This window comes from Cololabis saira, chromosome 16, assembly GCF_033807715.1.
Source record: "Cololabis saira isolate AMF1-May2022 chromosome 16, fColSai1.1, whole genome shotgun sequence".
Classification (NCBI taxonomy): domain Eukaryota; kingdom Metazoa; phylum Chordata; class Actinopteri; order Beloniformes; family Belonidae; genus Cololabis; species Cololabis saira.
The window spans coordinates 20,019,300-20,036,329 of record NC_084602.1 but is presented as its reverse complement, the minus strand read 5'-3'; the positions used below and the strand labels follow the sequence as shown (position 1 = coordinate 20,036,329).

General features: G+C 39.9%; 1 protein-coding gene across 3 annotated transcripts; it reads left to right on the top strand.

Moving 5' to 3' along the window:
* The first annotated feature begins 744 nt into the window (after positions 1–744).
* On the top strand, positions 745–16,946 carry si:ch211-15d5.11 (oxidation resistance protein 1). Of its 3 annotated transcripts, none has more exons than XM_061743865.1 (16): positions 745–880; positions 1,601–1,820; positions 3,483–3,679; positions 3,941–4,008; positions 6,361–6,462; positions 6,929–7,144; positions 8,969–9,100; positions 9,182–9,366; positions 9,462–9,793; positions 10,198–10,357; positions 12,488–12,674; positions 12,791–12,910; positions 14,577–14,729; positions 14,816–14,911; positions 15,831–15,904; positions 15,991–16,946. In XM_061743865.1, exons 2-16 carry the CDS (start codon positions 1,720–1,722, stop codon positions 16,124–16,126), a joined length of 2,259 nt encoding a protein of 752 aa, XP_061599849.1. In that variant the 5' UTR covers positions 745–880; positions 1,601–1,719; the 3' UTR covers positions 16,127–16,946. The 3 variants fall into 3 exon arrangements, with proteins under 3 accessions (XP_061599849.1, XP_061599848.1, XP_061599850.1); XM_061743864.1 differs by having other exon boundaries at positions 6,926–7,144; XM_061743866.1 differs by lacking the exons at positions 745–880; positions 1,601–1,820; positions 3,483–3,679; positions 3,941–4,008 and adding an exon at positions 4,202–4,346 and having other exon boundaries at positions 6,926–7,144.
* Positions 16,947–17,030: the final 84 nt, after the last annotated feature.

The window sequence follows — 17,030 nt, the reverse complement described above, 5'->3', positions numbered from 1 at the left end:
AGTTAAATCCAAATTCAGTCAAGGTTTACGGTCAAGTTTGAATGAGCAGGATGTTTACATATTAATGTATATTTATATAACACTCCATATTTGTGTAATTTTTCTTACAGGGCAAGAAATTTAGTTTTGGACAGCTCTTCTATCAGACCATGTTATATTTCACAGGTGTGCATTATGAATAAACCACTCAGTATATAATACTTCTAGTTTTAGTTTGCTGGTATTAATTCCTCTGTGACATGTGTATGTGAAAATAATAGTAAAAATACTATAAAAACTAATTCCTGTCAGAGGTCAACACATTTCATTGATACCTTAAGCTTCTCAACGTTGTTCTTCTTGTATTCAGATCTTTGGATGAAGGCACAATACAAAATTTAAAAAAAGAAGAAGAATTTAAACATTTCAATTTCGACAAGTGGTTTCGTTTTTTTTAAAAGATGAATACTGTATTTACATTTTACTTATTTATTTTTTCATTAACTTCACTAATTTATGTGTCATTCTCCCTACTTCTGTTAATTTCACTGGAATCTTATATTTATTTTTTTGTTACATATATATTGGAGCACTTGTCTTATTATCTTTGTATATAACTTCTTCTCAATAAAAAAATAATAAAATTAAAAAAAGGCCTACCGCAACATGAGTAACGATACAAGATAAAACATCGTGACGTACTTCCGCCTTCGTTGTCACCTTTCAGCCAGCAGGGACGGGAATTATCTTGATACGTAGCTCTTAACCAGCGCCATAAGCACAAGGCGGAGCTTGAATATTGAACTTGTTACGGTTTGTCTGCAGTGGTACCATCATAACACTGCAATATGAAGACGCACTCATGTGACCGCCGCCCCCTCCATCCCTGCACAAGTGAAAGGTCAGTGAAGATACTACTCAGTGTACCCTCTTTGAGTGCCTCATCTTTGTTTCATCCGTTGCTGATATCATGTGTTTCTGTCGTAGCTGCTGTCTCGATCATTCTGCAATGTCGCCTGAATGCTTACTTCCTCCGCAACGATAGTATCACCCACAGCATTTTTACGAGAAGCAAGTTTTTTACCTTCTCATTGCCACATGACTGAATTAATTAAGGAGGCCCTTTAGTATGCAGGATAAAGCTAAGCTTTCCCTGCCCTTTTTAGACTCCACTATGGTTACAAATCACCACCCAAGGGAGCATGATCCCAGGAACATTGTGTGGTGTCACATATATTTCTCTTTCTTGTTATGCACATAGTTTTATACATAACCACACCCTGCATTCAAAAGAACCAGGAAATACACTTCTTATCCATTTTATAAGCAACATAGTGATATGATCCTATATTCTGTCTTAGTTTGTGCAGAATATGCCATGCAACCTTGGAACCAAAACCTAACAGTGATTCCAAGTTTATTATAACACACACTACTTACATAGCTTCATTGACATTTTTATTGAACTGGAAACATAGCTCCATTATTCTGATGAGTGTGTGGCTCGCCTCCTTACAGAGGTCATGTGGCTGCAGGTGGAGTAAGCTTTTCCTCCACTAAGCCCGGGAAATGTTTGCAAAATCAGCTTCCGTTTTATAACTTGTGTTGTTGCTTTTCATAGGTGCTGTAACTGGGGAAGGAGGTAGACATGAGGCATAAAGGAGGAAGGATGCCAGCCCTGTCCCTCATCCTTCTGCATCTTCCACTGCAGCCAGCATCAGACTAAAGGAAAAACAGAAAATGGCTCAGTCTGTGAGGAGACCAGAGACTCTGGGAGCCGTGAACCTTGAGCCCCAGAGGGACAAAACTAGGACTAGCTACTTCTGCAATGTGAAGACCAGGTCAGACCTCTAAATATGTGGGTTGTTTGAAGGAAAGCAAAAGAGAAAGCAGACACGTGACAAGTCTGGCTGACATTTGCTTCTCAGATTTAAGCATGCTGCAATCCAGTCTTTGATTAGTATGAGAAATGATCTCATTACGGGAGATTAGGACTGTGTTAAGCACTATTACTGTTCCGGCACAAACATTTTATTACAAAATGCACATTTCCATCAAGTGACAGAAGGACCCCATCACAGAGCATCATGTGCGTGAAAACAACACCATCTTTCTAGAAACCGTGGCTCTGTATCTGACAGACAACTCATACTCCACTATAAATAACCCAGAACAGACTGTGAACACTGCTCAAGTCGGTTATATCGGTTATATTCAAATACCATAAAACATTTTCAGTTCTCATTTGGCACATTTTCTCCGATTCTTCAAAAGTTTTCAAGGTCTGTCAAATCTTTTGGCCATGTTGCACATGTCTGTTCACACATTTTAAATGTTTCAATCCCTTATTGTTCACCCCTGGAGATCGATCATTGAGGATTTTAACATATGATTAGGGTCTTATTGTAGAAGCCATCCTCATTTCATGTTACGTTTCTGCTATAGACACTGTAATGTTTGTTCCCAGTAACTGCTGGTGCTTGAAGTCAAGAGATTTATAATATTTCATAATTTAATACATAAGCATAGCCATGTATTAATGTTCTCACCAGAGTATAAGCCTTTCCTCTTTTGCTTGCAGCATATTTCCTGCTATTAATGATTTTATTTGGAGAGCTGCTCAGGCTGCTGTGAGTTTGCTGCTCTTTTGTGACACCAGATGGCATTAAAGGCTGTACGTCGCAATCAGAGGACATTTGAAGACACTTAACCTAACTCTCCTTGTAATTGTTGGTTTTTGTGAGTCTGTGACTTTGTGGACTCAAGCTGGGTGCAGAGCTGCTTTCGTGCTACTGAAGACTGAAATAAAATGGCTGGAAATGAGCACAATATGGCCTGTTTAGTTCTACAGGATTGTTACTTTTCTTCTTTTATGAACTTCTGTCAGCAGATTTTGTGGTGATGAGTCAGACGGGGTTTTGATGGTTGTTTTATGATGGCAATATTTGTGCAGATTAATACGACACAGCAGAGCAGGTTAGCTTCCACTCAACAGTCTGCTGATTTCGGATCACTGCGACCTGAATCTCGTCTGGCATACTTCCAGGATGGAAAAAAACAAAGTTATTTCATATGCAAGCTGGATGAACTGTGCAACCAGTTATACTTTTTATAACCATAAACAAGAGGATGCATAGGCTAATGTGCGTGTGAGTGGGGGGGATTTGCCCGTGAAGCTGAACTGATCAATGCTCATTTATTAACACTCAGGGACCCAGACGAGGTTCTCAAGGGTTAAGTCTGAGCCAGAAGGATTAAGCCAGATGCTCAACTCCATATTTTATCAAACATTACTGTGTGTCTGTAAAATCCATCCTCTGTCTCCTACTTTAGGCTTCTATTTAGAGGGAGGATTTGAACAGTAAGACTTTATATGTGCAATAAAATGGTGTAGGGGGTAAAATAATGCATTATATTAAAAAGATTGCATGACCGTTCTGATGAATTATTGCTTAGTACCAGTATAATAGTATTAAATCAATTTCTGTTGCTCCATCCCTCAGGTTGGGATCCAAGCTGCCTGCTGGCGTCTCGCAGCCTCCACAGTTTGCTAAGCCCCCCTGGGAGACACAACCTCGAGGCCAAATGATCCAAGAGGCCACAGTCAGCGGCCGGCTCCAGAACAAACCCATTGCCGCCCGGCCTCTCAACCACGTCCCTCACATCAGAAACCCCAAGCTGCGACAGTACTACCTGCAAGGTGCTGTCCTCATGCAGAACCAAAGGCCGTTAGCATCATGTACAGCCAAAAACCGCGGGAGGAATTTACATATAACTCCGAGCTTGTTGGCAGTTTAGTTTTTTTTGCATGAAGTCATTTTCATACGGACAGGCATTCCAGGGGTATCAGGCGGAATTAAATGTCATTAACTTCCTCTTGTTTCTTCACTTTTCTGCTGAATACTGCTGCATTTGTCACAAGGCATGACAAATATGTTGTTTTTTTTCTTTCCCCTCACAGGGACTTCATGGGAACTAAACAATACTGGAGTGACAAAAGAGCAAGTGGGTGGACTGTCAGATGACAGGGTGAGTCCCGTGGTTCTCGGCTTTACAGACTTTATTTGACGTCCTCTTGGGACGCGAGTAGCCCAGCCGTGGGAACAGGTAAGAGGAAGGGTGGGGTCGACATAGATTTACTGCTCTGCTTATGTAGCACTCGATTAGGGTTGCTAGGGAAAGCTCTTTTGTGTTGGCACTCTTTTTAGCTATTTATGATCTTGAAAAATTTTGATAAGGAGAGTGCAAGGTTCAGAAAATGAGTCGAGTGGCGGAAAGGGCTAAGAATGATGGGGAAACCGAGTCTATTTAAGAGTTTCTTTGACAAGTACAGCCGCAGAGATGCTTTTTCAGGCATTTACTCCAAGGTAATTGTCCGCTTTTTAAAGAAAAGTCAACAAGAAAGCTTGTAAAAAAGTTGTAAAAAGGTAGCAAGCGTTTATCTTACCATCGGCTGCGATCAGCTGTGGGTTCACGGAAGATTGCAATAGAGCTCAATAGTTAAAGTGCTTACTTTAATGTGTCAGATTTATTGTATTTGTGTCAGACATCATCATCATCCTTGTCTTGCTTTGCTCTTTTTCATTTTTTTACTATCGCTACACATCTTTGTTGTTTTTTCAGTCAACTCTGACTCAGTTGAATGACTTTGAAGGTGAACTAGAGCCAGCTTTGGTGAACTGTATTCCATTTGAGATATTTTTAAGAGATGTCTACGTATTGAAAACACTTCAGTATTTACAAGAATGCAAACGTACATGTCATGAGATATCGACAGGCTCACTCCCACGAAATGTGATCACACAATCTGTCAGGCAGCAGTCGTTATATTTTTGTTCAGGGAGAATCTGGAATTGCAGTGATGTTTTGGCAGTTTGCAAACTTTTATTATGCATTGTCTCTTAAAACAGCACTAAATGAGCTTTTGGCTTTTTTTTAGCTCAGTAGGTCCCGGTCAGTTAGTTCGTCGTTGTTGATGTTGTACACGGTCGCCTAATATGCATTTGTAGGCGATGACTGGGACGGGAGTCCAAAGGTACTTTGGCTGTTTTCTGCCAGGAGACGGGAAGAGCTACATGACGCTTCCTTAAAGTAACATAATATTCCTTGAAATGAAATTGAAACTGATTTTTTTTTCTTTTTTTTTTTATAAAATAAGGTCTTATGCAGCAATAAGTTATAAAGTAAATAAAGAGAACAATGTAAAAAGCAATAACAGTAAATTACTGTGTTTGTAAGTTATTTCTAAAGAGAAATATTTCAGTATTACATACCGGTACATGACGGGCAAATCAATCAATCTTTATTTGTATAGCGCTTTTAAACAACCAGGGTTGAACAAAGTGCTTCACAATTGAGAACAAGCAAAAACATGGACTAGAAAAGTAATCATAAGACACAAAAGAAAATGTTTTCCTCTTGTTTGCCTATTTGACTTAAAGCAACACCAAGGAGATTTCTTTTCCATGTTTAAATGTCAGTATCAATTTCATTTGAATGAATATTTGATTACTTTGTGTCATCAAGCTCTTCTGAATTCCTCTCCTTACTTTTGGCCAAAACAACCCTCAAGTAACTGGACTCCAAAGAAATGAAAGCGGTCAGAGCTGCAGTGACGACTGAAAAAGACTCCAGAACGAAACAATGGAAGAGAAAACGAGTATGGGGCCATAGCCTGTAGAACCGGGGAGAAGTGAGACTAATGCAAAAGCGCCAATATGAGTGTCGTAAAAGCGACTGTACCTCCGTGCTTGCAGGGGGAGCCTCTGAGCTTAAAATGGCTGAAGTATCTTTGCAATATTTTCAGGGTTTCTGTGGACAGAGATCATGACGCTCATCAGACTTGAAAAGGCTTCAAAAGCATTTTCAAGTGTTTGAACTCTCATTGACTTGAAGTTTAACAGTTAAAATTCAGGAATATTCAACAAAAAACTATTGCGACGAAAGAGCAAGATGATTAAAGTTTGTGAGGTCTCAACAAAATTCCAGGATTTCCCTTGAGAAACTAAAACATCTCATCTAATGAGACTGGTCATAAATGTACCATCAGGACAATCCTGAAGAACACGTAGACAGTGTCCATGCCAGGCCTAAAAAAATAGACATTAAAAAAGTCATGCAATCTAATAAAAAAGGTTTTTGGCACTTTTTGATTTTGTTGTAGTGAGGAAAACTCTCCATGTCAGGATAAAATCCTAAATAGTATCATGGTTTGGACCTGTTTTTCTGTCTTTAACTTTACATAAATAAAAAACATTAAAAAAAAGTGCACTGAAGTTGAAGATTGATGGACATATGAAAACAGAATCTTTTTTACAGTGATTTTAATTTTCAGATGAAAATAACACACAGCATTTGTCTTGTTTATGTTTGTACATATAGGGTCTCCCCGGAGACACGGTGTTCAGTGTTTCATCCAAGTTCAATGGTACTGGTTCGACCCCCACACAACTCAGCTCATCTGCTCCCCTCATAACTGCAGAGGTAGGAGCTAATTACAAGCACATGATGGCTGCTGGCATGTGACTGCATATTTACTCTGTATTATGTGTGCTAATGGGTAAAAAATGATATATTGAAGCCGATTTGAAGTGCATTACAAGACTTTCCACTTGACTGCCTTATGACTTTGAGATGTAGCAGGAAGTGCTCCCCCTTAATATGCCCATGCATCAGTTCCTCATTGAAAACATGTGCAGGAAGTTATGAGCAGACGCTGATCAATAGTGAGCTCGAGTTAATGCCAGTAATTGATGAATAATAGTCGTAAAATGATGTCCAAACTCACATGTACAACCCTCATATATCTTGTGCAGTTAGATGTGACTACAAACAAAGAAAGGAGGAGAAATGCAGGCCAGCAAAAGAGGAAGCAAACCGTCTCTGCTTTGCGCAGTTTGTCCATGTCAGGGTCAGAGCTAATCCTGTTATGGCTTCCATTCTGAAGCAGCTGGTCATGAAGGGGAAAAAGGCCGTCCCCAGCGAAGGATCGTCTCCCCCGGGACGGGGCTCGGGCGTCGAACGTCAAAAGAAGCTGGAGGCTGACGTAGGCCCAGACTCCCAACCTGCAGAGAAGCTGGAGGCAGACGGAGCCCAGAGCTGTTTCGAAACACTTGCGGCTCAGCCTCAGTCGCCGTCACCAGAGGCAGAATATGACAAACTGCTGGTATGTGGAAAGATAACTGCACTTTATGCATGTTCGTGTTGAAGTTTGTGTATTTTAGCAATTTCTGCATTATTCTCAGAATCGTCAAAGGAAGAAATGGGGCTTTTAGATGTAATGTTTTGGACAACCTCTTCCAACCATTTCCATGGTCTCCCAATTAAAAAGTGTTACTTTTAGGAAGTTGTTTACAAACGAAATGTATAGAAAATATGAAAGCATTCCTTCACTTAGCTATTTAGCAGTGTGGCTGTTTGCAATTATTTGAAAATCCCATCATTAAGAGCCTGAAAACCTTTAAAAATCCACAAAACCTGCAAGGGGGGATTTCCTCCTAAAACGCATAGCACCCTGACCTAAACACACACCTGAAAAGAGTAATGCATGCAAGATGATTCTGACGCCGCCTCAGGAAATCTCCCAAACTAGACCAGAAAGAGCCTGATCTGTTAAAAAAAAAACAATTACAGGTCACAGTTTGCAGGTCGCAGTTCAGTTCACTGCTAAGGACTGAAAGGTATGCTTTTGTAAAATATCATCACCGTCTCAAAATAATGGTGTAAGTCATATGTTTCTCAAGTTTTGCATACAACAGAAAAAACTAAATCAAATATTTATAGTTTTTGCTTTTTAAAAAACTTAAATATAATTTAGGCCATTACTTTAAGAAGAATAATGGTTTTAAAACAGTTTAATCTTGGGATTTAGTTGATCATATCTGGTTAAATAACATGATCATGTATTATTTATTTGCATTGTAAAACAAATAATTGAACCAGTGCAATTGACTTTAACCATTTTGATTAATTTACTTGGGCATTACTCCCTGAATTTGGGAGTTTTTTGGGGAAAAAAGTTCTTTACCCAACAAGTCATTTATACATTTAATGTTAACTTACCAAAACATATTGTGTGGATCTTTTAGATATTACAAACTTACTGAGTTTTTCTACTTCCCCATCAGGTCTTAAATATACACTGCACTGTGATCATATTAGATAAATAATTGGAAAGAATACAGCATGATCAAGTCAAGTACACCTTTTGTGTTTTTATCGGATATAAAAGGATAAGTTGTGGATACTCACTGATAATGTTCAGCTGTTATTATAATCATCATTAACAGGTTTCCACAACTCTATAAAAAGCAACTTTTCGGTCATTTCAAAGCATTTTAGTCATGTATTAACACAATGCTAAGAGGGAATGACATAAGCAACGGTCATAGAGAAAAGAACTTTTGCAACACATCAGTCAGGAAAGTTTTAATAAAACAAACAATTTGGAGTTCAACGTTTAGAGTGAGAATGAGTCTTCATAAGTGGAAAACATTCAAGACAGCTGCGAAAAACTGCACATCAACAAACCACAAGGTTTCTGGAACATTTAACTTATGGACAGATGAGGCCAAAGAGGAATTGTTTGCAAATCCAAACATATTTCATCATAAACACATCATGCCTACTGACGAGCGCGGGTTTGGGCCGGTGATGATTTGTGGTTGTTTTGCAGCTGCAGGACCTGGGAACGTGTGGGTGACCTGTATGATTCCACAATTGATTTTTATTGTGTTTTACACAAAAACATTAGTTTACAGAGGAGGTACTTGCTTTTGCATGTGACTGTATCTTGATCACAAGTCTGTGTTACAAAATTCAGAATTAATTCATTTGTATTTTTTTAAGCCTGCGTAACACCTTTAAAAAAAAAAAAAAGTGTAAATAGTGTACGGCCATTAGGATACAAGAAAGCAAGCAAATATGTTCCTTTTTAACGCTAGGAAAATGAAAAAAGAAAGTCTTTAACACTTTAACTTTGATGTTGCAGGATGTGGAGGCGGTGCCACTGCCTGACGGACAGCTCTGCTTGTTGGCTCTTCCACCTGAGTGCTGTCAGGGGGAGGGACCAGAGGCCACGCCGTACCTCAAACTGTTCTGCCGCTACATAACTGACCGCAAGGTAGCCACGAGGAACATCCCTCTGACCTCGCTTCTCTGGGCATTTATAAGCTTTTCTCACCACCTTCTCTCTCTTTGTCAGGGCGTGGTTTCAGGCATCCTGCTGGTGACTTCTAATAAAATCTTCTTTGACCCGTGTAAAACTCACCCTCTGGTGACGGAGCATGGCTGTGAGGAGTATCTACTGTCTTGCTCTGTTGACAGTTTGGCATCCGTCTCCTTCTTCTCTGACATTTCACATATGCATTTCACCACCTTCCAGCAGAGGTCAGCACTGATTCGCTATTCTTTAACGCACAAGACACGCAGACTCAAAATACACGACAAACTAACACAGCCACTTTTTCTTTCTTTGATTTTAGGAAAAAAGAAAAAAGTATTTTCCAGAAGCTGAAAAATGCTAAAAGTAGGTTAGGCAGCCTTCCGAACCACAAGGTGGCGGAGTCCACTCCTGGCCCGGTGTCTGCCGCTCCATCCAATTTGCCCAGTGTGGCTTTCAGCTTTAGCAAAGAGGTTTGTGAGGACGAAGAGGCAGAGAGCAGAGACATGGCGGAGGTGGAGCAGGAGCTGGAGAACAGCCCTCACGAGGAGCTGTCTTCAGGTGGGCTGGATGTCCTGAGCAGTGCTGCCACCTTCTGCTGTGGAGGTCAAGAGTCCATGGGTCAAGGGAAGACGGAGCTGCAGGACACAAAGAGTTAAGACAGTGAGAATTACAGACGTGGACAAATTTGTTGGTACCTTTTTTATTGAAGAAAAAAAAATCCACAATAGTTATTGAAATAACTTGGAAAAATGAAAATAAATAGTAATTTAATAAATATTAACTAATGAAAATGAGACTTTTGAATTGTGGTTTAATTGAAATATTTAAAAACAATATATACAACTGGCCTTGACAAATTATTTGTTTGATCATAACCTTTTGAAGCAATCAGTGCAATCAAATGACATGTAACACTTCTGCACCTGCAGGCTGGTATTTTGGTCCACTCCAAATAAATTTGTCCACATGGATACATCAGCTCGATCAATTCCATTTTCTTATTTACATTTTTATTTAATTGTGATTTTTTTTGTTTTTTTTTCTTTCTTTTTTAGCACTTCGGATGTCGTCAGCAGGAAGCCTCGGGGGGGTGATGTTTGTGCGGCTGCGGGTTCAGCCGACTCCAGGGAAGAAGAGGGGTTTGGGAAGTTTGCAGACGAGGTCATCAAAGTCCTCGCTGAGGAGGGATGCCTGGCTCGCACTGTCACAGGAGAGGTACTTAACAGGAGGGAAGGGTGCAACCCTTGCTTAGAAAATGTTTAAACAATGTAAGTGTTTAGTCTCGTCAGCTTCAGATCACATATTCATGTCTGTGAATTTCAGACCTTTGTCACATTCCCAGAAGTAGTTTGGACAGTAAAGGTCTTGCCACTTTGTAAAGCTGCCATTTCTTCTCACGGCACATGAGAAGACGTTCTGGCACTGAGCAAACCAAGCAGTTATGGCTTTTAGACTTATATTTTTTAGCTTTCAATCATGTCATAAGCTTTGCAGTTTTCACATTTTTCATTGAATAATTTTTACCCACATTCCCAAACAGGCCAGTCCAGGACCCACAGCCTCTTATTACTCAGCCATACCTTTTTAATATGTGCATAATGTGGTTTGCATTATTTTGTTGAAAAATGCATGGGCCTTTTTGTCTCAATGGATCCAACATCACATAAAAACATTTTTGCTTCACCACCTTTGTAATACAGGAGACAAAACATTAACTGCATTAGTCACACATTTCCAGGTGTTTTCCTTGATGGTCCCTGACACGCTTTAGCTTTATTTAAATTGTTTTATTCTTTGTTCCGCTCATGTTAAAATGCCCTCTACTGCTCCGTCTTCTTGATTCTTCGATATGAGTCATGTCCATATATGGTGATATATGGTAATTACTACAACAGCATTCATAAACAAGCACACATTCATGTTTAAATTTAAATTTAAAGTTTTACACCGCATTCATGAACGAGGTGAATTGTACAATAGCTTTACTGCTTTACTACGTTCAAGTCCATTTATGAGGTTACTGTAAGTCATTATGACCTGATTCTGATTCATCAGCCGACTTATTTAATAAAACGTTTCTTTCTTGATGGGGTTTTATGACAGTTATTAGAATCTAAAAACTTTGGAATAGGGTCACTGTAGCCTTCAGAATCAGCATATTTCATATTTCAATACAGAAATATTGGGTATTACTTTTTACAAACATCAAGGAAAACATATTACCATGTTTTGTTTTGTTTTTGTTATTGGCACGATTTTCTGAAGCGTTAATGACATGTTTTAGTTACAGTACCGTAGAGATACAGTACTAAAGATCTCTTAATAGCAGCTGGATTGAAGGGGAGGAGTTAGCCACGTGACCTAACTCCACCTCCCTCTTACTCAAAATGTAGCTTTTTTAAAATGAGTGTTATAGCTTTGTATCACATACCTCAAAGATACAGCTAGTGTACGAATATGTGAAATAAGGAGACTTCTACTAGGATACGGGTCTGTGATGTCACAGTCCTCTGTAAACCTCAACTGCTCATTGAATGAAAAATAGTCAGACTTTAATTGTGCCATCAAAGCTGCAAGGATGTGTTACCCTTTTTTTTTTTTTTTTAAGTTTGTGGTACTTCAGACACTCAAAATACATATTTCCAAGCGCAAAAGAGTTATGTTTTTCCTCCATAACGTTCCCTTAAAATTTGTCACAGAACATAATCAATATAGAAGTATTTCCATTCAATAAGTTATGCTTATTAAACTTGTTGTAGCCTGCATTTCTGGTCAACTACAACACTTATTAGTTATGACTCAACTAACCTTGTAAACTGTAATGCAGAAGTATTAATTATCCAGCCCAGGAATAACACAATATTCTCAGGATGTTTTGCATTAAAAATAAATAGCTGACGTTTTTAAACACTTTACCAGATAAAACTGAGAGACTGAGCCCCAGCTTGTGTACAATTTTCAAAACAGTTACTTGCTTTTGTGTATTTTGATAATGTGGCAGTGCTGCTCTAACTTGAGTTAATGGTTCTACTTCTATTTAAATGAAACACTCATTCGTGTCAATGAGTGACTCTTTAAACAGACAATCCTCCCCAGAACGTTGAGAAATTTTTAAGAAAACATTCTTTATGATGAATGAGGTTCATGAAACTTGCATAGAAGAAAAGCTTTTATTTTGTTTTTTCTTTTGGAAATATCTGCTTACGTTTCAAAATAAGGTTGTGCGTGAGATTGTACTGTATATTGACAAAGGCTGCTCAGTTTGCTCGTCGTGGTGTCTGATGTCTCAGCGTGTTGATGCAGCTGCCGCTCCTGTTTTTTTTGTCATCACAATTATATCTGAAGCTCCGACGAGCTGCGTGCCTACCTGAAGCATTGTCGGCCAGACTTGCGTATACTTGAGGGAGAGGAGGAGGGCGAAGCAGAACATGACGAAGAGGGGTTTGTTCTCATTGAGGACAAAGAGGAGGAGGAAGAGGAGGAGGATGAAGAGATGTTCCAGAGGCACCACAGCTCAGGGGATGACTGGGAGGTGAGCGCGTTCATTATTGGCTTCAGAGGAGACTCGGACGTGGCTGGCACTTTGGTACGTGCAATGATGAATAACGTGCGAGTTAATTGCTTTTTCTTTTCTTTTCTTTTTTGCAGATGGTGTTGATGATGGAAGAGGGCAAGGACAAGCCGGCCCCGGCCGTTGACCGGGACCCTGAGGGGTTCAATGCTATCCTGGAGAGCAGCCACATTCTGGAGGCCTCGCACATCAGAGACGTGAGTACCGGCATGCACAAATGCACATCTCCTTCTCTGCAAACCTTCACAAACAAAACAGAGTCCATAAGTGGACGAAGCTCAGCAAAACTCCTTTTGTGCTCACTGAGCTTCTCGCTTCTCGCTTCCCAGGTTTAGGATTAGTTTACAGCAATCGTTATTATTTCAACATTCACCCAGAATAGCGGATCCATCTGCAGTCTTGCACATCCAAAAGGTCACAATGTATTTATTGGATTATCTGAAGTGTTTCTGGAAGAAACAAACTCACATCAGAAGGTCTGTAACGTTGGTCGAGGCTTGCATGTTTTATAGAATTGTAAAAGATGAAGAATTTCTCAAAGAGCAGATCTGCATTTGGTACAAACAGCCGACTGATTGGTTTTAGATTAAATGGGACCTTGCTGAGACATTTCCTCACTACAAGAAGAACAACAAGCAGACACAGTGTCCTGAATCAAATATCTTGTAGTGCGAAGACGCTCTGCGCGCACAAACGGGAGTCCTGAGTTGGATGATTGTCAGATAGAGAGTTACAATAATTTCTTCTGCAGATTAAACAGACGCAATGTGGAAACATGTTTTGGGAGGAAGAATCTTGCTGACCCATGCAGATGGTCTTAGCAGATATCAGAGACGTGCAGATAGGCTGCATACTGCTGATTCAGAAGTTGCACAAATTAAAAATGCAGTCGGCTCTGTGATGCTTATGAAAAGATGCCCAACGTTGTTTCAAGTAAATTATTGTGTATACGGTACACAAAAAAGTATAAACATCAGCCTTCAAGCCACTTTATATCGCACTACCACTTCTGACCGCAAGGGGGCACGCATTTCTGCAGTGTTGACAAAATACCCACTGAGAATACTGTGCCTATGAAAGGGGACGGTTAGGCATGTCTTGTAACTCTACTTTCTCCCATTATAGCTGCGTTTTGTTGTTTCCAGGTGCTCACACATGAACTTTCTTCTAATATGCTGCCCTCGTGTGGTCAGAGAGTGGTTTTAAAAGAAGAGATTACTCCTCAGTGTGGTTGTGTAACAGAAAATACGTTATGTTTGAGTGGAGGTCAGATCATAAATGAAAACAGATGGAAGATTTGAATAATCAAATTGGATTTTGAAATGTTAAATTGATTTTTTTTTAAGCAGCGTCTTAACCAGCAAGGGACATTGGAGATGTAAAAAGCATTGCAATAAAAGCATCCCATCAGAAACTATGTTAGAGGAAAAGTTCCCATGGTTAAAATTCACATAAATGTGGGAGACGAATGTTACTTTTGAAACTTGAAATTTACACTTTTATTCAAATTTCATTGCTTTAGAAATGAGAAAACTAGGAATAAAATGCGTTTTAATTGTAGCAGTCAGAGGTGTTGACCATATTCTTCAAAAAACAAAAAAAGGTCAAACAAGTCAAACATTAAAACACTGGTTTATTTTTTTGAACAAATGATTTACACCCAAAGATTGCTTCCTGTAAATCTTTCACACCTGACCTCAAAATCAACCTCAGACTCAACTCATCCCTAAAATGAGTTAAGACATTAATGCAGATGCCAATTTTGATGTTATGAAACATAAAATATTTTTTTTTTTTTGGGTTTCTCAAGCTTACATTTTTTCACTTTGTTATTTTTTCCCCCTTCCCTTGGTTGCGTTCCAGCTGTGGAAGGAACTGCCCCCCAGGACAGTTGGCCACACGTGTCAGCTGGCTTACAGCACGTCCCGTCACGGCGCCAGCCTCAAGTCTCTTTACAGAAGACTCGGTGCAGCAGACTGTCCCGTGCTGATACTCATAAAAGACGCGCTTGATGAGGTAAATGTTCTGACGTCAACCATGGATTCTGTCTTGTTTTTTTATAGTTAGAGTATGTCGTAATTGTGGCTTGATTTTGTTATCAGGTCTTTGGGGCGTTCCTCTCTCACCCTCTGAGACCCAGTGAGATGTTCTACGGTACCGGAGAGACCTTTCTCTTCATGTTGCATCCTCGCTTCAAGGTAAACTCACTAGTAATCCTCCTGAGCATGTCAGAAAAGTGTGTTATTCATGTTAAGGAGTTACAAGGCCTTAAAATGAGGTCAATACAATCTTACACATTTATTGAAGAAAAACTAAAATGCAAAAAGAAAGAGTCCAAACAAAGTACAATCCATGTGTGAACAGCTTTGATTCTTTTATGTCCCGATACACTAAATTCTTTAATTGAAAGAGGAGCTAAAACTTGTTTGATAGATTTCCACACCGTCATTTGCAAAGCTTTTGGGAAATGTGTGAATGAATGGAGCATTAGATCACTTTCAAGGCGGGATCGTTGCACCAATACTCCACCCCGTCTTGCTACTCAACTACACTGAAGTGGGACAGCGTAAGGTTCTTGTTGCACCTCCGTTCCAGCGTGGGAGGCAGTAAGAGACTAAATTATCAAGCTGAATGGTTTAAAAACACTCCTGCTCCCATCCCCGATGGTATCAGCTTGCAGTAGCTACGTAGCTGTGATTTAATTGAGTGACTGACATCAATGCTGCCGGACGCACACAGTGAGCAGCGAGTTCCATGATGCGAGAACCAACAACATGCTGGCACAATGAAAATGTCGTCCGCCTCACACACAACATGAAGCGGATGAGTCCCACCTTCATGACGGGTGAAATAGTTCAGCTAAATGTCCAGAAACTTTTACTTTCAATGGAAAATTAAGCTCAGTAAATAGAGTCAAATGGTATACGTATGTAGAATAAGATTAGAAAAGATATCTAAACACACTACAGCAATGTCATGCACAGATATATAGTTAGCTAAACCATTTAAATATTCTGAAATCATTTACGTAATTCACAATTGATGCTGGACAAAGGTAGAGTTTTGCACTCTGGTCGTTGATCCAGTTTTGTGATGGTTGTGTTTGTTCTCCATCAGTGTTTCAAGTGGACCGGAGAAAACTCCTTTTTCATTAAAGGAGACTTGGACTGCTTTGCTATCGGTGGAGGCAGGTAATGGTTTAGTTCCCGTCTGCGTGAATGTGTGTGTGAGATAAAAAGGTTGCCGTCTGTAACCACCTTCTCCCTCTCTTCCTCAGCGGCCACTTTGGGCTGTGGGTGGACGAGAACCTGTACTTGGGCCGCAGCAGCCCCTGCTACACGTTCAACAACTGCTGCCTCTCAGAAAACGACGACTTCCACATCATGGAGCTGGAAGTGTGGACGTTCAGCTGAACAGACACTTTCTCCCCGATTGACTTCATCGCTGCTGATGGGCTTCAAGCGAAAAAGACAAACCTTCTCCGTCGTTTCATGATAACATCCATATAGGATAATGAGCACAAACTGCTGGATTTATCACAAACGGCTGATCTTCAACAGCTCGCTGTCCCAGAGTCGTTCTGATGGTGGACTCATTCCTGTGGGTTTGGCGGCCAAACATGAATCCTGCTGAAGTGAGTGGAGCTCAACCGCAATGAAACCAGATACTTTTAATCCCCTTTTTTTAAATTACACATCTCAGAAAAACGCACTCTGCTCTTAATGTGAATCTGAAATTTAAAAATACTGCATTTCGTCATTTATGCAAAACAGCGTTGCACCTGTCCCCTCAATGCATGCAGTCATTTAGTTCATAATAGAGGTTTTAACACATTAATCCAACTGTGAAAGGGTTTCTGAACTGCATGTGCCATAGCACACAGTCGCACAAGTACTTTACCCTTTTCTGTAGCCATTAATCTCCATCCTCATGGCTTTTCCATCTATCACCGTCACACAGCGGACGTTAACGTTGACCTCTTGGAGCAACAGTGCAGGAAAAGCTTCTGAGAAGATCCTCCGTCATGACCCTCCTGTGGTTTTCATATGAAGTGCTGAGTCAGACACCACTGCGTTTTCTGAACATGTGAGAAAAACCCTGAAGAATTTCTTTGCATCCGTGCAGTTTAGTCCCTCAGCTGTGAGCTGCACACGCTCTCAGCTCTCCTCTGATATGCTTTGCTTTGGTTGTCCAGTACTGTGGATTAGTGAATAAAAATTAACACTATGTGAATTTGAAGATGTGTATGATTGCCATTAAGAAAACCACAATCTTGGATTTCATTTTATTTTTCAAAGTTTATTTAATGAAAGAAAA